At 41.0% G+C, this 26,893-nt stretch overlaps 1 protein-coding gene across 1 annotated transcript; it reads right to left on the reverse strand.

Annotated features, from left to right (window-relative positions):
- Positions 1 to 4,259: 4,259 nt before the first annotated feature.
- On the reverse strand, positions 4,260 to 26,881 carry VPS4B (vacuolar protein sorting 4 homolog B). The gene is made up of 11 exons (XM_069853551.1): positions 26,695 to 26,881; positions 20,599 to 20,710; positions 19,077 to 19,227; positions 17,737 to 17,804; positions 15,198 to 15,317; positions 14,799 to 14,955; positions 13,171 to 13,319; positions 12,915 to 12,996; positions 9,102 to 9,321; positions 6,128 to 6,265; positions 4,260 to 4,860 (listed from the first exon to the last, which is right to left on the reverse strand). Exons 1-11 carry the CDS (start codon positions 26,719 to 26,721, stop codon positions 4,759 to 4,761), a joined length of 1,326 nt encoding a protein of 441 aa, XP_069709652.1. The 5' UTR covers positions 26,722 to 26,881; the 3' UTR covers positions 4,260 to 4,758.
- Between the last annotated feature and the right edge of the window lie 12 nt (positions 26,882 to 26,893).

A 26,893-nucleotide genomic window follows, 5' to 3' on the forward strand; every position in this document is an offset into this window, starting at 1 on the left:
GAGCAGGTGTAAAGATTAAAAAAAACAGTAATTGCTGTTCAGTTGTGCACATAGCAATTAATGGCTGTGATTAATTAATTGAAACCATTAAAACTTGTAAGTAAGCTCAGTCTCAGCCAGGCAAGAGCTTGAGCATTTCAGCTGGAATTTTAAATGGCACATTTGAGAACAGTAGTCAGCTACTTCTCCAGATTTTCTGAAATCTTACTTAAGAAAAAAAAAAAAAAAAAGTCATTGACAAATCAGAGACTCTTAGTACAGCCCATGCTCCAGCCTTCGAGGAGGAAGAAAGGAGAAAAAATCATTTGAATTTATGTAGTTTTAATTTTTATTTTCCTAGCTTTCTATTTTGCAAATGATTCATTTGGCTCTTTCAGAGCCCAAGATCACAGCTGTAAGTAGCAGTCCTCATTTGCCATTATGTCCTCTGTGAGCTGGCCATATTTATAGCAACTTTCTCAGTCCCTCACCTAGCTGACTCTTTATTGCCAAGGCATTGACAGACCAGTAGCAGAAGGCAGCTACTCCAGCCAAGGTTTTTTGAACAAATTGCCTGTGGACAGTCATCCACAGACGAAAGTGAGTCAGAGGAAATTATTGTTTACAGAACGCATGTGACACTAAGCATGTTTGAAAACAAAGTCTCTGCCGTGAAATAGCTTAGATTTAAATTTGCTGAGGCAGCAGAGAAGGCATGGCAAGCAAAAGTAAGTCTTGTCAGTTCATGGCGTGGTGCCTGGTAATAAGTCACCAAGCAGGAAACAAAATGTTGGCTCCATCATCAACATCCGGCCTGTGTTCAAGTGTCTGTGACTTTTTTCCTGGAGATGTCTTAAAACGCAACCAGAGCCTTTTTAGAAGGGAACCCATCTCCTGCTATGATGCAGTTAGGACATTGTATTTTGTCTTCATGACGAATGGTTGAGAAGTGCAAACAAATAGGCCCTAAAATGTGAAGTATTTCTGCAACACATGTACTCGTGGCAGGTACTGTGAGCAGATGGTAGAGACAGATGGACTCTGGTGTCCCCAAGTGCTAAGTTGATGTGTGGAAGGGGAAGAAGTACCCTTAAGTGTTCATTCATCAAGTTGGACCTGCTTAGGTAGGATAAAGGATGCAAAAGTGAGTAGAAAATGGCACAAAACCAGTGACCTAGTCAAAAAGCTCCCATCAGATGGGGGTGTGTGTGCATGCAGAGGAAGGGAGGGAGATGAAAGATTGTAATTAGGTCACAGGACCAAAAGACAAGCAACAGGACAAGCTTATCTAATACCTGGGCTGTCAGTACCCAAGCATCAGGAAAGAGAATGAATGAACAATTAAAGAGTTTTAACACAGCTAATTATGATGACAGAGGATTTGTGAAATAAAATCACTGGATTAAAATATTGTTAATAAGCAAAATAAAAACTGAAGCAGAAAGCACTGGAGCTGTGCCACAAGAGCTACAGCAGAAGTACCTGCTCAAGAATAAAAGGAATGTTTTGCTAAGAATTAAGTAGCACAGTAGGAAGGAGTCCACCAAGTTCTTGCAATAGTTTACGTATGGGAATGGCTTTAAGTCAACCATGATTACTAGGATGAATCTGGTTAAGACCAAAACCATGTATGGAAGCCAGTCATGAAACAACCATGTCATTCTGGAGGAAGGGAAAAGTAAACAGCAAAATAAAGGTGTTCATGCATATTTCAACAAATTCAGAACTATCAGAAAGCTTCCTGTTAAGATAATCCTCAGAAATAACATGGAAAAAACTCAGAATATATGATTAGAAATAAGACTGAATAATAAACACAAAAAGTAGATCAAATTGTCTGACCAGAGAATATTCAATGGCTTTTTTGTTTCAGTTGGAAAAAAGGGCAAACTATGATCAGACACCTCTGATAGACAGGAGCATGAACAAAAGCTTATTCAGGAGTATCTGCCCCAGCTACTTGTGTTCTACTCCACTAATTAAAACAAAAGCATATTCGAAGACCAGCAGATAATCTGAAAAACAAAACCAATCAAAGAACTTAAAGAAGTACATTTTCTCTGTGCTACAGAATGACAAGACAAAGACAACAGATAACTCGGGGAAGGAACAAGACTGGAATTTGAAGTCAATCAACACGGGAAAAAAAAAATAGAACAAGTTAATTTACTGAGCTTTTCTGACCCTACAAGTATACGCATTGAGATACATACCACAAATTCAAAGTTTAATGTCAACATGAAGAAATCATCTGTGAAGAACACAACAAGCATACATACAACTAATTTAATCGAAAAACTCTTTTACCCACAGGAAGGAAAGAAAATGACATTTTCATATTGCAGTCAGAGTAAGCAGTAACACCAGAAGTCAGGAAAAAAAAATGGTAAGCTGACTAGCCAAAGCTGAGTCATACACCAGACCTTACGAAAAATGCATAACTAACTTACCAGGTATTTACAGATGTTTTGATGGTGTAAAACAAGTAAGACCTTTCGTTAATGCTTTAATTTAGAGTAGTTTTGATTAACACTGAAAACTAAAAGGTGATTCTGCACCCCATCCCCAATTTGGTGATATCCATTCTGGGATAACTAAGCTAGGAAGCTCTGTGGTATGTATTAATTGATTCCCATTTTACAAAGACAGCAAACAAAAAAAAGTGTCCTTGTAGCTGCAATTCTAAGCAGCAATGTTTATTTGGAATATGTTTCTAAAAACAACTTGAAACATCAAACATTAATGCTTCTGTTACAGATGTCATCCCACAATGCGCAAGCAGCAAGATATAAATTTAAAACGTACAGTATCCTTTTCTTCTACATTAAAGCTGAGGGATTACACATTTAAGCTTATGGAAACCTAGAGGACAAATCAGCCTACCGGAAAAAAAAAGTTCCTGAGAATTTTAATATTGCAGTAAAGACTCCTGTTTTAAAAAGGGCAAGAGACAAGTCCTTCAGATGGTAGCCAAACCTCTGAGTGTGAGCCCTGCCACTATGTGGCTCACTTCTAAAGCATTCACTAGAGGCAACTAAGAAAAAGCAATCCAGTTACAACAAGATTAAGTTTACTAACCATAGTTACTTGCACCAACAGTGGGATTTCTACCTCCCTGCTCCCACAAAGGTCCACAAAAAGATTTGCAGTCACAATGACACACATTTACATGTTCCCATGTGAGACAAAGGTAAACCTGTGTGTAACTGAACTATTTTGGAAAGAATGTTTCATCATGTTAGTAAACAACAGCTCAGCACCCTGTAAATCAAAGAATTTTAAATATTTTGTTTAGCTGTTAAATATAGAAACCAAAGTCTAAAATAGTTTTTTAAAAATATCAAGCAGTAAATTCTTGGACATTAAATTGAAGAAATACTCAAAGAACATAGCTGATGTTGTACTGTAACATTTTACTTAATTTAAGTACAGCAATTTTCACCCATCCTGTGATTATGAAGTACACAAAATATGTACATAAAGGAAACCAAACCCCATCAAAAGATGATCATATATGTGTATATGTACCTATAACATACACACACAAAATGTGCAAATTTCTCTCAATGCAAGTTAAACAAAGCATACGCAGGATAGAGTTGTACCACAATAATGGAACACAGAGTACTCTAGGTATCCTAACGATATTTCATATCTACAGCCAGTGCAAACTTACAAGGCACAAACTCAATGCTGACGCTGTAGTGTGGTGAGTTACATTCAGGCACATCTCAATTTGTAGTTCTTCAGAAAAAGATCACTGGAAGTGCTACCTCTGTACTAAAGTGCCCACCTTCTCTCAAAGTTTAAGCACTAAATTCATGTAACCTATATGCAGTAGGATTCTGAGTTAATTTATCACTGTAGAGTCTGTGGTTAAAACATACATTCTACTCTCCTCGCATGTGAAAGGATGCTATTTGCCGAAACACCTCCCATCACACTCTCCAAAGACTATCCTGACAGCCTTGACACGCAGAATCTTAGAGGATATTACCAATGCTTTTTTCAAACTTTAGTCAGACTCATATAGAAAGTAAATCCAAATTTAAAAGAAATGGGAACAGCCAGCAAAACCTTCTGAGACACTTGCATTTGACAAACTTTTGCTAAATTGCATAGTGACATGTGTGTATCAGCTAGTAAAGAGTTAAAAGCTTGCTGTCGTAAGCTAAATTTTTAACACAGCATAGCAGAAATAGCCAAATATCAGTTCAATCAATATTTAAAACAAGCTACTGGCCCACGCAATCTTATCCTCACAGTGTTTTCTGTCTTAATCTTTAATAGTGAACCCACACTTGCAGTATGCTTGATCAGCAAATTTTGTTGCATTTTTCTACATGAAATGAGAGCAATTAATATACAGGTTGATTGATACTGAAAACACGTGACAAATATATTCTCTTCCACCCCTCAAAAAAGGGGTTTTTTTGAGCCTACTTGGAATTTAAAACTCACTTGTACCCAGGTCTAATATAATACCTAAAATTGAACTAATAATTTAAAGTTTTCTAGTATTTAATAGATGTTACCACATCACTTTGCTGTCTCACCCAAAAATTGTATTTTCATATTACTTTTTCAATAGAAGACATTTAATAGACATCTGAGGAAAACAATACAAAAGCTTAAGAGCCTTTGCAGAGGTTTCTTCTATTCCTTCTGCAAAGTGAGAAAGGAGTGATTTTATTGGCATTTATTTGAAGTGCCATCAGTAAAGACACAAGAATACTTAAAGAAAGCAAAAAAAGTTCTAATGCGCCACAAATCTTTGGTTTAGCCTTCCTGACCAAAGTCTTCTGTAAACTTCTTTAACTTCTCCAGATCCTGTTCATTAACTGTTGGTTTTGTGTTAGCTAGTGACCTGAGCATATCAGCCTGCCAGAAAAAAAAGAAAACAAGTCTTTTCAGAAACGACCATAGCACCCTTGCTAACAATCTTGTTGCCAAGACAAATATGCATTAAAACAAGATGACCATAGGAGCTTCTATTTACACAAAGCTTTAAGTAAGCGTCAACATTTCTGCACAGAGGCAGAATTTTAAACTTGTGAAGACAGACGACTGTCAATGAGTTCTGTAATAACAAACCTAAACCTGAGGTTGTGGTTTCAAGCTACTCATCCATTCAGGTTTTATTAATCTATTTTTATTGAAAAGAACTGAACTTCCTTTTTTTTTTTGTCAGTTACTTCTTTCAATCCATCTTTAACTACAGCAGTTTGAAGTGGAAAATAATTATGTGTTCCCATATACTCTTCATACTCCAACAATATAGAACAGTAGCTTCTGAGTCATCTCTAGCAAAGTTTTACTATTCATGACTAGTACTTCTGTCTCTTCAATCAATTTCTCAGATAAATATTTAGGCATCAGAAAATAGAGCAGAAAAAAATCACAGGTCTATGAAGTTGAAAGCAGCAGTTAAGACACGTTATGAATAAGAAGGAGCAAGAAAACTAATCAAACTCTAGCTGAAGATGACTGGAGAAAGTAGGTGCCTAACACCTCATATTATTATAAAATTATGGGTAAAATCACAAGTTAGCATCATTATTTCCCAAACTTGAGATTTACCTCAGACTAGAAATACTCTGCTTAGAAAACATTCTGTATCACGTGTGATAAACTTTAACCAAACACTACCATTACATCTACCCTCTTTTTACATTTGATTGTTTATGCTTGAATTTATTTCATGGGCAATGTTTACCTACAGCACATCACTTCCCAATTTACACTGAATATCATTTTCCATCTCCTAGTATCAATATTAATGCTACAGAGTGGCAGAATGGAAACACATCATTGGGTAGGGATTCCAAAGGTTTTACATGAACAGAACACAAGAAAGAACAGTGGAAGAGCCAGATGCTGTCTATGGATGAAAGGACAGCAGCTGCACGCCAGCAGACAAGAACAATAAGAAAGAAATGCTTTTCAGGGATAGAGAGCTGGCTTTTTCAAAAGTGTGCTGTACTGCAGCGCTTCATGTTGGGAATGCTAGTGTTATGCATCGTGTTCAGCATTCCTAAAAACAAACAACTTATCCAATTGCTTTGCATAACCATTTGGAAAAGTCTTTAACTTCAGGTCTTTCAGAGTTCTACAAAGCAAGAAAGAAATGCTACAAAAGAATACCTACCATGGAAACTTTAGGCTCCAATAATTTATCACCTGGAACATCCATCCATGTCATTTCTATGGCTCCATGATCACCTGGAGAGCACGGAGTGAACAAATCTACCATCACATTTGGATTAGACACTGATGGTCCTTTTACCTAAAAATAAGAAAACATTTAGTTTATAGGAGTTATTTTACAGGCAAAAGCCAGAAGCTGAACAGCATCTTAAGAGCAAAAAAGTTGCTTGATTTTATGCAGATGCCCCCCACACTGGGAAGACATGTCCTGTAAAAGAGAAACTGTATAAATGTATTGGCCTCATTCACTTTGAAAACATGCAGCTGTAACCAGATACTCAAATTCACATTGGGTCAAATCCCAGCAGCTGCTTCCTCCTAAGGTTGAGGATTTCTGCAGAAAATTAGTATGCCAGGAAATCTTGTTGGAGACAACCACCTTCCTGGTCCTTAGTCATTTTGGGAGGCCGTTCATCACCACTTAACAGCTTTCTAAAAACGTCTCAATACTTACCCTTGAGTGCTTCTCAAGTCAGGAAGCCAGAGACAGCTTTTCCATCTTTGACATACTGTACTACAATGTTCTGAGCATCTTTTTTGACACAACCTCAGCAGCACTCTATAGAAAACAGGGCCATCTAGTGGGAGGACACCAACCATCTTTTTTTTCCAGACACGCACAAACCCAAAAAAGCTGCCCCAGGTCTGTTGCCTTTCTGCAAAACTTTATCTAGGACCCAGGGTCTTATTTTCCTTCATCGTTTCCTGAAGCATCACACACATCCACAGGAACTCAAAACATATGCATAGGTTGAAATCTGGCTATTTTTAAGAGCAGAGAATTGAGTTATTTCAAACTGCATTTAAAGCATGACACTGAAGAACACAGATCGCAATATTCAAAATGCGCTCCGACAAACCTGCATTATCACAAAGAGCAAGGAATGGTTTACAGTCAATTAGTAATAACTGAAGAAAGCACTGTTTAATTGGGGAAAACTGTCTGTTATGATGCAATTAATAAAGCTAAGACCTTGCTTGTAAAAATAGGAAAACACATCCAATTAAAGTAGTAAAGACACAAGTGGAATCAGCTTGGTTTCTGTCAGAGCCCTCAGAAGTACTGCACTTGCGAGGTTTTCCTTCTTTTTTTTTCTGGGGGTAAAAGGATGTAAGAGATAAGAATTGCTTTTGGTTTACTCTTCAAACTGTGACAACTGAGGTTGTCTCATTGCTCCATGGCAGTCCAAGACATGCCTCAGTCTCCTCCAAATTTGAATGAAAGGCTAAAAAGTAACAGCCCTTTACCCAGAAAGGCCATTGTCACTTAATGTCAGATAAATACTTCAGGCATCACTGCTTAAGGGAAGGAAGCATCTAGAAAATCCTTGCTGTATCAAAACAACTGTTTATTTTTAAACAAACACAGTTTACACTACCTGTTACTGCTGAGTTAAGCACAGGAAAAAAATTATAAAATTGGTGTTTCAAAGTACTCTTTGTTTTTTTTTTTTAACTAGGAAAAGCTCCTCAAAAACCCTTAAAAATATTTGGGTTTTTTTTCTCCCTCACCAAAATGAGGGGCTGCAGGTTTATTTTAATAACTAGGAAGCTGACAAAGGCTTCCTCAATGCAGATCTGGAAACTTAAATAGTTCTCTCATATTCTGATCCATATTTGATTTAACCATTCCTTTTTCTTTACATCTTAAGAAAAAAGTAATTTCTTTCCTTGGAAGAAATTACATGGGGAAAACAAGCCTATCTGCAATTTAAAATAACTGTAGCTGTCCACTTTAGGGCCCTTACCCTTTCTATGTCAGGCTCAGTTACTGTGAAAACAATTGTAATTTTAACTGAGATGACAAAGAACTGCTGCCAACACAAGTTAAGTTGTGAAGAGATACTTACCACGTAAGACTTGAAATTTTTCCTATCTTACCCAACCCCACACCTACTCTCTTTAATGAAAAACAAAAAGAAACCTTCTCTTTAAAGCAGCAAAACTCTGCAGAATACCTTGACCCATCTTCACCCAAGATACACGAATTTATGTAAACAAGTTTGCAGTAAAAAAGTAAACAAAAAAATACTTGTAGTCTGAGTCTGCTTTAGAAAAATAACACTATACTTTTTCTGTGTATTAACTAATGCACTGCCAGGTTTAATGAATTTAGACTGGTGCTAAATAACTCCAGCTGGTTCTTTGTCACATAGATCTCAAAATACAAACATTTAGAAGAAATGTTTAAGTCAGTACATAGTACGTAGAGATAACTGCAAGATAAGCCAAACAGTATAGTTGAAGTAGTCCCTTTAAGAATGCACCTAAGTAAGTGTAAACTATTTTCACATTACAGCAGCATCCACACGATACTGCACACTGCTCGATGAAACACAGACCTTGCTCAGTTGTCTTGCATCTTTACTACTGTCACAAGTAACATCGATCCAATGTTTTTACCAGAACTTTACTGGTTCAAAATAAAGGCTGAATACAGCCTTTATTTTTCAGTTTCAAAAACACACCAAGTAAGCAGAATATGCATAATTATAATCCATCTGTTCCCATGCAGATGAAAGATACATTTATTTCAACATGCTAGAAAAACATCAAGAGCCAAGTAACTTGATCCAGAAAAAGAGCACCCCTCTAACATTCCTATTTAAGTCAAACTTCAAACTGAATGCTTTCAACACTCTCTAGAGTCATGAAGAGCCATCAAAGCTTGGATTACATAGCAAGAATTCCCAGAAACTAGCTCAGCCTTACAAAGCAGGCCTGAGGGGGATTGGTAAAGGGGAGGAAAAAAAAAAAACCAACGAGGACTGCCCAAGTTTTTCCCTAGTTGATAGAGGACATTCATAAGCGTGCAGCATCACCCCAAACCAAATTCAGTTTACTTGCAAGGAATTTTCAAATTATGATAGCACTCAGAGACAGAAGGACTCAAAAAATTTTTGCTTCCTACTTACTTTTTTAAAGTGAGTAGCTGATTGCACTTTTCTAACAGGCTGCATCAGTGCATCGCGAACAACGATGCTTATATCTGCACCAGAATAACCATCAGTTCTTTTCCCAAGCTCTCGATAATCTGATTCTTCTAGGAGATTTGGAGTTGAACCAAGGTGAATTTTGAACATTGCAGCCCTGGCATGGTCTTCAGGTAAAGGAATATAAATACGCTTCTCAAACCTGGTTTAAAAAAGAAGGAAACAAGATGTACCACAGAAGCTAATTCATGCAGGTGCAGAGTGGAAAGAATCTTATGCAAATAAGTACATACAGTTTGTTCCTAACACTATTAGAAAGAAGCAGTTTCAGTATTATAAACGTTAAAAAATAAAATATAACACAAGTCTTCAACAACCTGCTCTCATAAATAATACTGTAGCTAGCATGGGCTAACATTCAGAATACAACAGCTACTTCCTTTTCATGACAAAAGACCTCTTCAGACTGATTTTTTTTCCAGATTCTCTCCAGCAGAGTTTGTGTTTTAGAATTAAAAAATTGAAAGGAAAAAGCCTTTATGTGTTGAAGTACATTTGAATAATTTCCACACTCAAAAAAAGAGCTGTGTGGTAACAAGCCGTCACAACCACTTTCTACAGCCTCCAAATAAACTAAAGGAAACTTTGTAGTTGAAGGCAAATTCAAAGTCATATTCTCAACGCCATTGTCAGTAGAAAACAGTGGTAATGGCAGTTCTTCCTTTGAAGCAGCATCTGTTCTCACAGTGGGGATTACCTCCCACCAACAAAATAACAGCAACACCAAATTCCATAGAACACAATTAACTTGATACACATGAAGCAGGCCAAATCAATGAAAAACTGATTTGATTACTGCCATTGTTGTACATAGAATCACCTGGATGGAACAGAACCACTGGATCATCAAGTCTAACCATTCTTATCAAACACTAAACCATGCCCCTCAGCACCTCATCCACCTGTCCCTTAAAAACCTCCAGGGAAAGTGACTCAACCACCTCCCTGGGCAGCCTGTTCCAGTGCCCAATGACCCTTTCTGTAAAGAATTTTTTCCTAACGTCTAGCCTAAACCTCCCCTGGAGGAGCTTGAGGCCATTCCCTCTTGTCCTGTCCCCTGTCACTTGGGAGAAGAGGCCAGCACCCTCCTCTCTACAACCTCCTTTCAGGTAGTTGTAGAGAGCAATGAGGTCTCCCCTCAGCCTCCTCTTCTCCAGGCTAAACAACCCCAGCTCTCTCAGCCGTTCCTCATAAGGCCTGTTCTCCAGCCCCTTCACCAGCTTCATTGCTCTTCTCTGGACTCATTCCAGAGCCTCAACATCCTTCTTGTGGTGAGGGGCCCAGAACTGAACACAGGATTCGAGGAGCAGTCTCACCAGTGCTGAGTACAGAGGGAGAATAACCTTCCTGGACCTGCTGGTCACACCATTTCTGATACAAGCCCAGATGCCATTGGCCTTCTTGGCCACCTGGGCACACTGCTGGCTCATCTTCAGTCACTGTCAACCAACACACCCAGGTCCCTCTCCTCCAGGCAACTTTCTAGACAGACTTCTCCTAGTCTGTAGCACTGCATAGGGTTGTTGTGCCCCAAGTGCAGGACCCGGCATTTGGCCTTGTTAAACCTCATGCCATTGGACCCAGCCCAGCGGTCCAGCCTGTTCAGATCCCTTTGCAGAGCCTCCCTACCCTCCAGCAGATCCACACTTCCACCCAGCTTAGTGTCGTCCGCAAACTTGCTAAGGGTGCACTCAATGCCTTCATCCAGGTCATTGATAAAGACATTGAACAGGGCTGGACCCAGCACTGAGCCCTGGGGAACCCCACTTGTCACTGGCCTCCAGCTGGATTTCACACCATTTACCACCACTCTCTGGGCCCGGCCAGCCAACCAGTTTTCCACCCAGGAGAGTGTGCGCCTGTCCAGGCCAGAGGCTGACAGTTTCCGAAGCAGAATGCTGTGAGAAACTGTGTCAAGGGCTTTACTGAAGTCCAGGAAGATACATCTACAGCCTGTCCCTCATCCAGTAGGTGGGTCACTTTGTCATAGAAGACGATCAGGTTAGTTTGGCAAGACCTGCCTTTTGTGAACCCATGTTGACTGGGCCTGATCACCCAGTTCTCTTGCATGTGCTTCATGATAGCACTCAAGATCACCTCCTCCATGACTTTCCCTGGCACTGAGGTCAGACTGACAGACCTGTAATTCCCTGGATCCAACCTGTGACCCTTCTTGTATATGGGCACAACATCAGCCAGCCTCCAGTCCAGTGTAACCTCCCCAGTCTTCCAGGACGGTTGGAAGATGATGGAAACGTGTTTGGCCAGCACATCTGCCAGCTCCTTTAATACCCTTGGGTGGATCCCATCCGGCCCTGTAGACTTGTGGGTTTCTAGCTGGGCAAGCAAGTCTCATGTTCCTTTAAGTCTGATGGACGAGTCAGAGAGCTACTCTGTCACACCACAGAGAACCAGAGAATGCTTTGGGTTGTAAGGGGCTTTAAAGATGTAGTTCAACCCCCCGTCACAGGCAGGGACACCTTCCACTGGATCAGGTTGCTCAACATCTCATCCAACCTTACAACGAACACTTCTAATGACGGGGCATCCACGACTTCTCTGGGCAACCTGTTCCACTGCCTCACCACCCTCACAGTAAAAAACGTCTTTCTTTTGTCCAACCTAAACGTACCCTCTTTCAGTTTAATAACATTGCCCCATGTCCTGTCACTACTGCCCTTGGTAAAACAAACAAAAACCAACCAAACAAAAAACCAAAACAAACCCCTCTCTCCTTCTTTCTTCTAAGCCCCCTTCATACACTGAAAGGCTGCATAAGGTCTCCCTGGAGCCTTCTGTTCTCCAGGCTGAACAACTCCAATTCTCTCAGCTTTTCTTCACATGTGAGGTGTTCCAGCTTTCTTATTAATTTTCATGGCCCCACTCTGGACCTACTACATCAGGTCCATATCTGTCTTTCCAGAAATGACTTGAAGAATGACTTGAAATTGTATGCAACATATTCACCTCTAAATTTACCTCACGTAAATCTATAGTCAATACAGGGTGGAATTGACCTCCGGAGGTCACCTGGTCTAACACCCAATCAAAGTATGACCAGTTTGAATTAAGGATATAAATAAAAGTCAATGACAGTCACAAAAAAGCAATGTTTCTTTAGCCTACAAAAAAGGACCTTTATCCAAGTTGCGTCCTCGGTACAACATCATTGTACTTGTCACATAGCTGTATTTGTACTCTGCTGCTCTACAGCTCTAAGAAAGATTCAGCTACTCAGATACAGGAGTCTAAGCCCTTTATCTACAAAAAAAGCAGCTAAAATGTGCACTACAAGATGATGACTTATGCCTGACCAATAAAAAAAAAAAAGTTGTTTCTCAGTAACATAAGGTTATCTTTCCATGAAATATTTCAAGCTATTCAACAGTTTGTTGACAGCTGAAAAGGAAAGCTCCCACCCCTCTTGCCCTTCCAAGGCACCTATTTTGTAACTTGTCACCTAGCCCACCAGAAAACAAACCAACAGGGAAACAGAATAGTTTTCTGCTTGCTCAAGCACAGTCAGCTAACAGAGAGATCAGACAAGCTACAGGACCAATATAGGAATGAACAACCTACTTCTTTAAAGGGGGAGGGGGCTCAGTCCATCTCAGGGAACTAAGTTGTAGAACATGAGACATGTTTGCGAACATGAGTTGGACTGCCTCAAGTAATCTCAGACTGGACCCTCGCAACAGCTCAGAATCTCATACCATGAAAAAAATGCCACCATACCTTCTCCTGATAGCAGAATCCAAAACCCAGGGTATGTTTGTCGCTCCTAAGACCAATATTCCTTCATTGTCAACACCAACCCCTATATCAGGGCAGAAATAATTTCACCATTTAGATCATGAACACAGACTGTTTCAAAATGCTGTCAAAATTCAACAGGGCGGAACCACAGAACTTTCCAGTGTTCTTGTGCAAGCTACACTTAAAATACGTATGTTAATTCCTTTGACTGATTCTGAAAACCTAGTAAACTTACCTTGCATTTGGACTAGAAATTCTGTTTTTATCCGTCTAGCAGCCTCACTCTCATTTTCACTTCTTGACCCACAGAGGGAATCGATCTCATCAATGAAGATAATAGAAGGTTTGTTTTCTCTGGCAAGCTGGAACAAGTTTTTCACTAATCTTAAGAAAAAGAGCTTCAGTTATCTTAATGATTACACTCATAAAAACACATAACTTAAGATTATGATACAGTCACTTCCTTCAGAGCAAGCTAAAAAAAAGAAAAGAATTAACATAAAGCTGCTCAAAGATAAAACATTATTCCAGCTCCAAGACTCAGCACTACACTGAGTGAGACAGGCGAGCATAAAGGGAAGTGAAACATTTTAGAGTACTCCCAGCATGGTTTTGCAAGAAAAAGCTCTTTTTCAGTTTATATTTCTACAAGACAGACTGGACTACACAAAACCACCACTCAAGCCAGATTCAAAACAACATGGCTTTTTCTTATTTAACATTTGTACCCTGATCAGATTAACTCTATAGAGATTTTGTAAGAAATAACACTTATTTACTTTATACAACTCTACTAATACTTTATATATGACAATAAAAGTCGGGTTCGCATAAAGAAACAAAAAATCTCTGGCCATATGGTATTAACACATTTTTACTAAGTTGAGAAGGAAAATAAATAGGAACCCGCAGGGAAATTCTTCACATTATCAGCACTAAATCTCAGGCAACAGTCTCAAATGAAGTCAAACAGAAAAAATGCCAAGCTGGACTCAAGCTCTGCATTCCTTTTGCAACAGAAGAGAAGCAGATTAGTTTCCAGGTCTAGGGGAAAAAATACTCAGTTCAAACACATATCTCATGGACTTTCTTCCTCATCCTATCAACTTTAAATAGCGTTGCTCAGTTGTCTCACACTTCAAAACCACTAAAGCATTGTTTTGACAACTACTATCATCATATCAAAGTCCTTTCTGTACAGCAAACCCAGAGCTTTTTCTTAATTGAGGGAATCATCACTGGAAGCCTAGACAGACAAATTCCTGCATTTCTAGAAAGCAGCCAGTATGTCACTTCAGGCTTCCTGGTCTTCTTCACATACCACATAGTAACAAATGAAGAGTGAGCATGGAGAACCATGACATTTTCTTTCATGGCTGCTCCTTACCCGTTCAACCCATTTTTTGCAAGTCTCTCGTATCTTCCAGATTTTGTTTGAAATCAAGATAGAGAAAACACAGCTCCATGTAGACAAATAAATGCCACATGTTAACAGCACAGCTGCCGGGACATGAGAAGGGAGATGCCAAGAGACAGAGGACCCCAACACTTCAGAGTGATGTTGTGTACAATCACAGCTGAATTCAGAAGTGGAATAAACTCTATGGTGGTCACAAAACCTTTCTGAGCTGGTTTTAAATACTAATCTTGTGCACTGAAGAGCATCCCAGCTGCAGCAGCACAAAATGTAGCACATATCTTCACACAGCACTGCATACGCATGAAGCATAGAAACACCTGAAGCTTGTTTTCAAAAAGTCATGACTGCCCCCTCAAATTCAACTTCTTTACAGCAACTTATCTAGCTCTATATTATTTTCTTCTTGTCAATGTTTTCCTAGACCTCTGACAGCTCCAACTTACTTTTCACTTTCACCTAACCACTTTGAGACAAGGTCAGAGGAAGATACTGAGAAAAAGGTAGAGTTGTTTGCTTCTGTTGCCACAGCTTTTGCTAAGTAGGACTTTCCTGTTCCTGGTGGTCCAAACAAGAGAATCCCTCTCCATGGTGTTCTCTTTCCTGCAAGACAGAAACCAGCAGTCTTCAAAATACTGTAGAAAAACAGGACCTATTTTTCTGATGAAGCCCCTCTTATTTACTTGGAGGCTTTCCACATCTACCCGTGAAACCTCTGTCAGATGAATCGTAACCTCTTTGTTTAGAGCTCCGCTTGAGATTCTGATACATTGGCACAACACTATTCTCAGAGCCTACTGCCAGTCCTGACTGGACAATAGCAAAAAAAATGCCGTAATTCTGACCTGTAAACAGGTGCGGAAATTTAATGGGCAAGATCACTGCTTCTTTAAGTGCTTCTTTAGCACCTTCAAGGCCAGCAACATCACTCCATTTGACATTTGGTCGCTCCATAACAATTGCTCCTGTAAGAAAAGATTGTATAAATTAGTGATGCGCAACTTCAATAAATTCAATTTCGGAAAAAAATCCAAACAATTAAGAAATCTATGCCCATGTCCATACTGAACAAAACCAAGGCATTTCTAAGTAGATACAAACACTGACTACTGTTAGTGAGACTAATGGACGTTATTTCTACAGAAATCTATCACGTTGTTTTACCACAATAAACCATAGATAAGCAGAATACCTGAAAGTTACTAAAAGTCTGCAATGGTCAAAGCTAGTCCATAACTGACCAGCAAATGTACATTTAGTAGTCATAGATGAGTACCGCCTCTAATATGTAACCAGGCACCATGTCCTCCCTAAACCATCATTGTACTCCCTGAAAATTTTGAATGTAGCTGCACTAGCCCGGGATTTATATCTGTCCAGCAGATGACCTGGCTGGGTTGCTCCAGATGTGCAGCAAACAACTGGACCATCTAATGATAAAGAGCTCTGAGAGCCAGGGCTGAACGGATCAGAAAGGTTGCAGGGAGCCTGCTTAGTCTAGGCATGTTCTCTCGAAGTTTATCACCAAGTCTCATCTTCCTCAATCAACAAGTTCAGCTTGATTTTAGCCAACTAAGCTGTAATTTAGCATTTTCTTCAGATTTAAGATTGGTTAGTCTGACGTGCTAAAAATTTTGTCTTGACTACTTTTAGATGGAACAACTTGAATCTGAGCTAGTGGCTGAATGCTAGATCTTGTAATCATAACCAAGGCAAATCTAGACGATTCAAAGATGATCTCAGATGAACAAATGCTAACCAGCCCAATGCTCATGCCAGTACTCAAACACACCGGAAGTTTCAGTTGCCCTATTTCTCTACAAAAAGCTTTCTATAATTTCACAGTTGGCTTTCACCAGCTATTTTTCTTGACACTTTCACCTTATGCCTTCAAAGCTCTGAAGTAATTTAAGGCTTTTTTTTTTCTTCTACAGGTTTGACAATTTACTGTTCCTCACTGGCTAATGAATAAAGCATGTATTGCTTACTTTTCAAGTATGTCCTTTGAGATTTTTTCTTTTGCTGCATTCCTTTCCCATCAGATTGAAATGAACCATTTCTGTTAACAATTGCAATTGTTAACAATTTGGAATTTAGAGCCCAAAAGCAACGTCATATTGTTAAAGATGTTAAAAACGTTATAGAGAAAGCTGACTGCAAACTGTCTTAGCTTGCAATCTATATACTTGTCATTAATTCAACAACCCAGTTCCAATGAGGTTTAACAACGCCAAGTGCCGGGTCCTGCACTTGGGGCACAACAACCCTATGCAGTGCTACAGACTAGGAGAAGTCTGTCTAGAAAGCTGCCTGAAGGAGAGGGACCTGGGGGTGTTGGTTGACAGCCGACTGAATATGAGCCAGCAGTGTGCCCAGGTGGCCAAGAAGGCCAATGGCATCTTGCCTTGTATCAGAAATGGTGTGACCAGCAGGTCCAGGAAGGTTATCCTCCCTCTGTACTCAGCACTGGTGAGACCACTCCTCGAATACTGTGTTCAGTTCTGGGCCCCTCACCACAAGAAGGATGTTGAGGCTCTGGAACGAGTCCAGAGAAGAGCAATGAAGCTGGTGAAGGGGCTGGAGAACAGGCCTTATGAGGAGCGGCTAAGAGAGCTGGGGTTGTTTAGCCTGGAGAAGAGGAGGCTGAGGGGTGACCTCATTGCTCTCTACAACTACCTGAAAGGAGGTTGTAGAGAGGAGGGTGCTGGCCTCTTCTTCCAAGTGACAGGGGACAGGACAAGAGGCAAGCTCCTCCCAAGCTCCGCCAGGGGAGGTTTAGGCTAGATGTTAGGAAAAAATTCTTTACAGAAAGGGTCATTGGGCACTGGAACAGGCTGCCCAGGGAGATGGTTGATTCACCTTCCCTGGAAGTGTTTAAGGCACGGGTGGATGAGGTGCTGAGGGATATGATTTAGTGTTTGATAGGAACGGTTGGACTCGATGATCCGGTGGGTCTCTTCCAACCTGGTTATTCTGTGATTCTGTAATGCATTTATTTTGATAAGTTAATCACCTCTCAGTTTTTTTTAAAGTAAAAATATAATCACATGCTCCATCAGTAAAATAATTAGCAAAATGGGTATCACTGATTCAGTTTAGGCAATAGCTACCTAGGATCTTGCAGCTCCTCCCTTTGGAAAATGCTATCCTGATAAATGGTACAATTTTAACATGAAACACAGGGTACAGGAGATAAATTTCAACACAGTCACTATAATTTCATGCCAAATAAACCCATACTTCCATGAGGACTACGCTTTTGTATGTGTACGGTTGAGTCACCTACAGACAGTAAGTTAATCCATAACACTCAGGCAGCAAAAATATAGGAATTTGCTTGCCTGAAGCCACCCCTATTTTAAGAAAAAGATGCTTCAAAATTACCTTGAAGTTGATTCTGTAGCTTCTTTTTTTCAGGATCATCTGATTCCCCTTCCCCATCACTGTCATTCCTAATTTGAAAACAAGAAAAAAAAAGTTGAAATACAGCAAGAGAGACTGCTGTCTTAAGATAAAAATCAGAATACAAAAAGCACTTAATCCACCAGCCTAAGGAATGAAAGAAATTTTGAAATGCTTTCAGATCTCTACAAGTTTACAACATTATACCCCTGCTTTTCTACACCACATTCTTTCTAATTCACTCTCCTCACCATTTCAACTTCCTCTTATAGATCTGAGCCCTCTTAACACACTTCTATGTGCTTTGAGCCAGCCTCTAGGCAACAAAAGACCTTGCATCAAGGAACATGGAAGCACTAAAACGTTTTATATGTAGATACTGGCACTTGCTCCCTATCTGGAACTGCAACAGGGCTTGGTCAATTCCATCTAACACTATGAAACTCTACACCCTTGCCTTCCCAGAGCAAAGGAAACTGGAAGATAAATAAAAAAAGAGACTAGATATTGAACAACTGGAGCAGCGGTCATGAAAACACATATAGCTTCAGTGATACTAACACCTTCTTCTATTACAAGCCGGCAGAACATGGTACAGCTCAAAAAATAACACTGATGAGGCAAGTAGACAACGAAGGAGAATGAAAATCAGGTGAAGTTTGAAGAGACAATTTAGCAACTCTAGCTGTTTGGTACTGCTAAAAAGGGTCTTAAGGGGGATACTAGAAGGTATCATCTTGAACCTTTCCTCTCTCCTATCCCAATAAAGGAAGCATCAGATGCAAAAGAGGCTCCACTTGTCCAAGTGGCTCTGCTTGCTCAGCTCTCCAGTACACAAAATGAAAAACAAATATAATAAAAGGAGAGGGACCAGATGGCAGCAGTAAAGTATTAGAACAATTCAGTCCATCTCACAGAGCCTCAGCCTACATACAGCTTTGCACCTCTTATCAAGTGTGAGACAGAACAAACTCGGGCCACAGTAATCAGTCTGAATTTATGTCCTAGTTAGTATTTACATATAGAAAAATTTTAAGAGTTGAGCTTATAGCCATTAAATCTGCTAAGCATGCATTAGTCTGAAACAGCCTACATTCTTCAATGAATTTCCTATGCAACTGTTCACATATTTTAGTAAACAAGCACAGAAATGCCTGCAATGCTAATCCATGTTATTTATCTTTTAGCAGCCCACTGTTTCTCAGCACCAGTAGTCATGTGAAGCATTTCAAAAACACTAGTTAAGATGATCTTTGAAAAGTTGAATTTTAGAATAAGCTGAGTTCAGAAAGTACTTTGCTTTACCTTCTCCAAAAACATACCCTTTTCCATCAGTAGGACCAGACTCTTTAACTGGTTTTGGTGCAGTTTTTTCTCTCTTTTTCAGATATTCTTTCAGCTTCTCTGCTCTGTCCAAGTATTCTGTACATTTCATTCTAATGCTCTGTTTTGCTTTATCACCCTGTGCTTCATCTAAGAGTTTGAAGAGAAACAATGCTTTGTTAACAGCAAAACACATGCACATCAATCAGAAAACAAATCTAAATCTCTGCTTTCTTTGTATCTTATTAATATGCCTCTCTTGGGGCTTACCACATAAGTAAACACCTTAATTACTTTTTTTTTTCCACTATGCCATGAAAAGAAGTGACTGGATGGATGTCATCACCTACCAGAAATGAGATACACACCTGAATAATGCTTTGGCTTAAAATTTGACTGTAAAGGATTAAGGACAGTGGCACTGGGACAGTGGCACTGGAAGATTTTCTGTCAGCCTTTCAGGCTGCTATATATTGTCTTAAATTCTTTTCTAAAATAGCTCATGAAGAACATCCTTGTGCTGACCTATTTTTATTTGGAAGCATGCTTTATTTTTCCATAGCCTGATGTTCACATCAGGGAAAAACATTTAAAAGATGTTCACATCAGGGAAAAACAAAAACCCACATAAAACATCTGAAAAAGTTAAGTGTGATTCAACAGCCACACAGTCCTAAATCAGCAACCAAAATTTAACATATTATGTTTGTGTGTTAAGTTTCCAAAAGTGCATCAGAATTGTTAAAAGCACAGAAAGTGACATTCTGATAAAGTTCGTAAGATATACATGGATAGGAAGCAATAAACACAAATGATCCTCAGTGACTATAAAGAAAATAGTGCTTCTTTCAAATCATGGAGATCTTGAAGTGCACTTATGACAGGTGAGCAATCCTAGCCCACTTATATTAGGGTTGTATCTACAATAAGAAAGCCCACTTTTTGCATACAAATACAGGACATGATGCAAAAGGTACAGAAAAGCGTGAAAAGCAAAGTGTAAAATATTATTATGAGAATATGGAAACTGAAGAAAAATTACAACATACAAACCCATTTCACACATTTTGTTGGCTGAGATGAACAGCAAGACTATGACATTAAAGAGCGAAAAAAAATCAGCAGAGAAGTTGTAGAAAGGCAAGTGTCATGAGTTAAAGGAGCAAAAAACACTCCACAGATACCACAAAGACTTCTTGTGTGACAGCAGAAATACAGAGATTCCTGTACTCACTGTCACATTTCTTCATGTGCAGTGGCCAGCCTGAAACATTGGTACAGAAGTCCAGAGAAAAGACAGCAAACCCCTGCCCCCTGGACTGAATGTGATTTCTTATGAGAATGGAGAAAGCACACAATGTAGTAAAGGCAAAAGATGTAAAATATATAACCTCAGTCAAACTACAATTAGTGAGTGTCAACTGATGACAGAAGTGGCAATTTAAATACTGATGTCAATGTAAGAGTACTGAGTAATTTGACCACTAAACACTTCTTAATCATCTAATACATCATACTTACATTTAACCACATGGAGAAAATACTGCACAGCATGTTGGTACAAGTGGAAGGCTTCCTCATAGTTTCCTGCTTTATCTTCTTGCGCTGCCTTGCTAGCAAGCTCTATTGCTTTCTGTAACACAAGCAAATAATTAAGTGCTGTGTGAAAACATTTTGCATGATCAAAGAGACATTTTAAGCTGTTGCTCTGACGGTTTTTTGATGGCCAGTTTTTCTGCTCTTCAAAATTTACCCTAAAAAGTTGAAGGCAATGGATTGCAAGTCTTCGGTGGTGCTTTGTACGTAACACAGTATTTCTAGCCCTTTGTGAACAGTGATTAACAAATCAGTGATTAACAAATTTCCTAGAACACAAAAAAGTGTGAGAAAAACAAGTTTCTGCGTACTGGTTTGTTTAGGCAAGTTTTCCCTACCAATCCCTTCCATTTACTATGGAAAGATCTGGAAATCCATTCTAAGTTTTTTCACTGCAGACCTAGAGACTCTGAACAATGACTGATGATCCTGTCAATAGCAGAGTCAACACAAGAAGTATGTGATTACAATCACTAAAACTAGCACTATCACTTTTCCAGCTCTGGGCTTGGAGACAGCCTAAAAGACTTTTGGTTTGGTTTCTTTAGAAGGATTTAGGTTCTTGATATTCAAATGAGAAATTCCAATTACCGCTCCAGGAGACAGGCAGGAAAAAAACATTAGAAAACATAATTAAATCATCAGCATCAAGAGATGTTCTAGGAGAAGTTATGGATGGATTTTTAATTTGTTTACTGAGCTAGTTTCAAATAAAACTGAATGCAATCTAAGCCATCATATTGCATACACTGGCCTGTAGATTTGTTGGCACCACCATTATTCCTTTGTTTTTAAGTGCTTATTACCTTTTATTATACTTTGTTCCTTGGAATACCTATGCCACCTCAGGACAACTGAAACTGTCAGTTTGAATGACTAGTTCACATAAGCTTAAAAAGGCAGTTGGTTAGCCAGAGTCAACACACACTAACTAAATCCTCTATGGCCCCACATACAATTCCCATATTCTGTCAATTTATTTTCCTAAATATTGTTAGCATGCTCAGGACAATCATGGTAATGTTAAGAATCAGGGTGGAGAGCTTCAGTGACAGCAAGGAATTCTCATTAGACATTCCAGTACAGATACTCTTGCCACCATCTGGACACTGATGCGTTTCATGCAAAAAAAACCCGCAAACCCTAGTAAACAGCAGCCGTGAGAGAAGAAACAGCAAAATCTCTCGTTCCACTGCTTTGTGTCACCGTCTCGGAAGCAAAGCTCATCTAATCAGATGGTCAAGTCCACTCTTTGATCATGAATCCACCAATATGTTGCATATCTTCCTTGATGGCCTGAGGTGCCAAGGGCCCACCAAGCTGTAAATAATTCACCGTTATGTTGCCAGTCCAAATCCATCTGAGCTGCTTCAACCTTAGCAGCCTGGTCAACCTGATGGTTGTTTCGATGTTCTTTAGTGGCACAACTCTTGGGTATATGGGCATCTTTGTGACGTACTTTTACAACCAGATTCTCAAGCCAGACAGCAATATCCTGCCACAATGGGCCGGCCCAGATGGGTTTGCCTCTGCGCTGCCAGCTGCTGTGCTCCCATTGCTGTAACCACCCCCAGAGGCACTGGCCACCATCCATGAGTCAGTATAAAGTACTGGTCATTTTTCTCAATCAGCAATACCTAAAGCCAGCTGGTTTGCTTTCACCTCTGCAAACTGACTGGATTCACCTTCTCTCTCAGCAGCTTCTTCAACTCATTGTGTAGAACTCCACACAGCAGCTTTTCACTTTTCACCTCGAAAGTTTTCCTACAATGCAATAGGACCCATTAGTGAACAGTCCATACTGCTTCCCTATTTCTGGTAGTTTATTACATACATTCCTTCAGCATGCGTCAGCTCCATCTCTGGTGACATTCTTTGCCTTTTGGCCAGTCCGTGATCACTTCCAACATTCCTGAGTGACAGGGGTTTCCTATCTGAGCTTGCTGTGTGATCAGTGTGACCCACTTACTCCACACAGTTGTTCAAATGCTTGTCGTTGCTCAGGGTTTCATTTAAAATCATTCTTCTTCCAGGTCACTTGATAGAGAGGGTTTACAATCAGACCAGAATATGCATCCTCCACAAACCCACAATGCCTAAGAAAGCTCGTGTTTCCTCTTTGGTAGTTGGCAGAGACATAGCTGCTATTTTGTTGAGCACATCCATCGAAATCTGATGACACTCAGCTTGCCATTTCATTCATAAGATCTGGATCTCCTGTGCAAGTCCCTTTACCTTACTTTGTTTTATGGCAAAAACTGTTTTCAGAAGGATTCGAACTATTTTTTCACCCCCTTCTCAAAAATCTCTGCTGTGTTCCCTCATACAGAGTTGTTAATGTGTTGCAGGTGTTCCACAACCTCACCCTGTTCCAGTGCAGTCTGGACCAGTGCATCGCAAGTGCTGGGGTTGTTTCCACCCCTGGTGCACTCGATTACAGGGGAACTGGATGCCCCTTCAAGTGAAAGCAAACTGCGGCCTCCACTCTGCTGCCAAAGGGATTGAGAAAAACGCATTAACGATATCCATTGTGGCATGCTGCTTGGCTGCTTTTGACTCCGGTTCATACCGAAGTTCTAGAATCTCTGGCATAGCAGCACTCAGCAGTGATGTGACTTCATCCAGGCCACAATAGTCTTCTGTCAGTCTTCACTCTCCTTTAGATTTTCACACTGGCCATATGGAACTAGTAAAGGGTGAGCAAGTCTTGTTGATCATTCCTTGACTCTCCAGTTGACAAATCAGCTTATGGATGGGAACCAGAGAGTCTCGTTTGTTGCAATATTGCCATTGGTGCACCACTGGGGTAGCAACTGGCACCTGTTGTTCTTTAATCCCCAGCAACCCCACAACAGAAGGGTCCTCTGAGAGACCAAGTAAGGTAGACCACTGTTTAGTTTCCATTGTTTCCAAGGCTGCTATACCAAAAGCCCACTGGTACCCTTTCAGGTCCTTGAAATACCCTCTCCTGAGGCAGCCTGCACCAAGGATGCACAGAGCTTTTGGGCCAGTCACAACAGGATGCTTTTGCCACTTCTTCCCAGTCAGACTCACTTTGGCTTCTAATACAGTCATCTCTTGGGATTCCCCTGTTACTCCAGAAATATGGATGGGTTCTGCCCCTTTATAGCTTGATAGCATTAGGGAGTATTTTGCACTGGTGCCCACTAGAGCCTTATGCTCTTGTAGGTCTCACTTGCCAGGCCATCAAACCCACACAGTCAAATAAATCCAGCTGGCCCTTTCCTCCACCTGGCTGGAGGCAGGGCCCCTCTAATCCCAGTCATAATATTCATTCCTCACTTCTCGTAAACATGAGGTAGAAGTCCCTTCAAGAAGATCAGAATTAAGATCAGCCCTTCTATTTTATCTGGGCAACTGCCACTTCCTCATGTCCTCTCCATGGTCATGCAGGTAAGAACCACAAGGTGCCTTGCGGTATGTATCCTCTACATCCTCTCTCTTGAGCATAGGAACCCTTACTCTTAATAGTGAGTCTGTACAAGCATCTATCCTCTTCAGGTTGCTGGACTTCCTAGGACTGTCTCTCCACAGCCTAGATGCAGGCTTATATGGAACAACAGAGATAATATGAATGCCAGAGTTGACCAGCCAATTCATCCACTGTTTCATGATGATGGTAAAAACTTCATGACTCTGTAAAAACTTCTGCCACACAGACTGCATGTATTGAACTTCATGTGGATCTATGAGTAACTGCTTGTTATTCACACCATTATAAATCACCTCCATCACAGCTAGCTCCCTCAGGTACTGGATATCTCTCTCCGTGGTGGACCTCTTGCCTGGGTGACATGTAACATATTCCTATACTCCTTGAAGGGATACCTTTCCCTCATGCCTGAAAGAAGTTGCTTCTAGAGGCTGAGAGCTTTTTTTTTTCCCCCAATCTCCTCATCAATGCCTCCTTTCCTGGGCAGGGATCCTAGCTGCTTGAATTCCCTGCCCTCTAATTCCAAGCTACCGGCCCCATCATCCCAGCACTGCAGCAGCCAGGTAACAATGTGCTCACCCGGATGATGGCTGTAACCCATCCACATCTTCCTACTGCTCTTGTGATGGCCCCGTTTCATCACCTTCTCTCACTAAGTGAGTGGGGTTTTTTGGTATTTTTTTTTGCATATTTATTCTGTATAGGGGCAATTGATAATGGCACGGCTTGGTTCTCTCATTCAGCCGCGGTGCTTGTCACCAAGTTTGGAGTAGCCACAGTGCTTGTCAGACTGTTTTCTCCCTTTTGCCCATAAGGGTGCTGCTGCACATTGTTGAACACAGCTCAGTAGCCACGAGCTAGGCCTCAGCACACTGCAGTGCTTTCTGTCTCCCTGCAATTGTCAGGGTGACAGCATGCTTATTCCAAATATTCTTCTAGTCTTTCAAGACTCATTCAGGGGTGAAGTTCCAAAACACTGGGGGTGCCCATTGCCCTAGGCTTTTGCTCATGTTATTCCACACACCCTGCCACTCCTAACTACCTAGCCTCAGGGCAGATCTCTGGGTGGTGGTTTCGGTTTTTTGGTTTTTTTTAAACAGTTTTTTAACCGTAAACAAGACCTGAAACACATTCAAGAGACAGAAGCAATAGCAGCATGCAGGCCTGAACATCCCAAAGATATTCAGAATTTTCAAAAGCTGTTGTACCACACCTGATAGGAAGAGGGAGGTGAAAGAGAAGGGGAAAGTGTCCCCCCTGCTCCTACCTTCTCTGTCGATAAATGGGTGTGATTATCAACAAATTCTTAGAAATGGTGCCTGAAGTACAGTAATGACAGCAATGCCACATAGAGCTACCACATTAATCTTATGATCAATAACGTTATCATACCATATGCCAGCATTACACAAGACAGCAACATGACAATCTTGATTCATCTCTCAGAGGTGATAAACAGCATAGCAAGGAATATACACCAAGTGTAAGGATTTATATAACACAACTTTGCAAACAAATAAAACAACACTTGTGACCAGCAACTATTTACATTAAGTGCTTATAACAAATATGTTTTAACTCACTCTAGTCAGATCTGCCATTATCTCAATGCTTTGGGGCCCACAACGGGTACCAAACAGGGCTGTTGTGGTTTAGCCCCAGCCAGCAACAAAATAACTATGTGGTTGCTCCCTCCCTGCTTCTCCCACAATGGGATGAGGAGCAGAATTTTAAAGAAAAAGGTAAAGCTCACAGGTTGGGATAAAAAGAGTTTAATGGAACAGCAAAAGAAAAGGAAACCAATGAAAAAATATACAAAGCAAATGATACATAGTGTAAACTGCTCATGGCCAGAAACAAACAATGTCCCATACATTCCCAATCCAGAATCTCAAGCCATGAAGCCAAGCTTTGCATGCAGCCCCCATCCAGCTACCCCCCTTATACACTGAGCATGACACCATGGTACTGAATATCCCTTTGGCCAGTCTGAATGAGCTGTCCACGCTGCAAACCCTCCTGCTTCTTGTGAAAATTAACTCTATCCCAGCTGAACTAGGACAGGCTTAAACAGCTGCACTCTCATTTTTATTCTAGACTCTGCACGATACCTTCCCCAGATTCACCAGTATTAAGCATTACATAGCAACGAGCCTATAAATATGAGCAGCCAAAGAGAAAAATACTATTTTTAACACTGCTGACTTCCTGATTTGTTTTGCCAACGAGCCTCAGATCCAACTATGCAGTCCCAGTGGAGGGTTAACGCTAACAGAAAAACAGAGCAGGCAAGGATTTCCCACAGTCAGTAGCCTCAAGAGAAATCCAAGCCAAGCGATGTGCCTAGACCACGAGAGGCAGCAGCGCTTCCCAGGGGGACATCAGGCCTGCTGCCCCACCCCGGGGACCCGCTGACGCGGGACTAACCCGCGGCGCCTGTCACTCCCGAGCCCCAGCCCGAGCCCCCTCCGCCCCGCTGCGGCTGCGGCAGCGCCCGCCGGCGCATCCGGCCCCGCGCTCCCCACCCGGCCCAGGGCCGCACCGCCCCACCGCCGCCGCCGCCGTACCTGCAGGTTGCCGGCGTTGCCCGCCATGGCGGCGCGACGCGGAAGGAGACGGGAGAAGAGGACGCGGGACCGCGGCTGCCGGAGCTCAGCTCCCTCCCCTTACTCCCGCCGCCGCCCACGGAACCGAAACCGCGGCCTCCACCGGCCGCTTCCGCACCGCGAGCGCCCACCGAGCCGCTTCCGCTTCCGGGAACCGCCC

This window comes from Phaenicophaeus curvirostris, chromosome 3 (assembly GCF_032191515.1).
Source record: "Phaenicophaeus curvirostris isolate KB17595 chromosome 3, BPBGC_Pcur_1.0, whole genome shotgun sequence".
NCBI classification, from domain to species: Eukaryota; Metazoa; Chordata; class Aves; order Cuculiformes; family Cuculidae; genus Phaenicophaeus; species Phaenicophaeus curvirostris.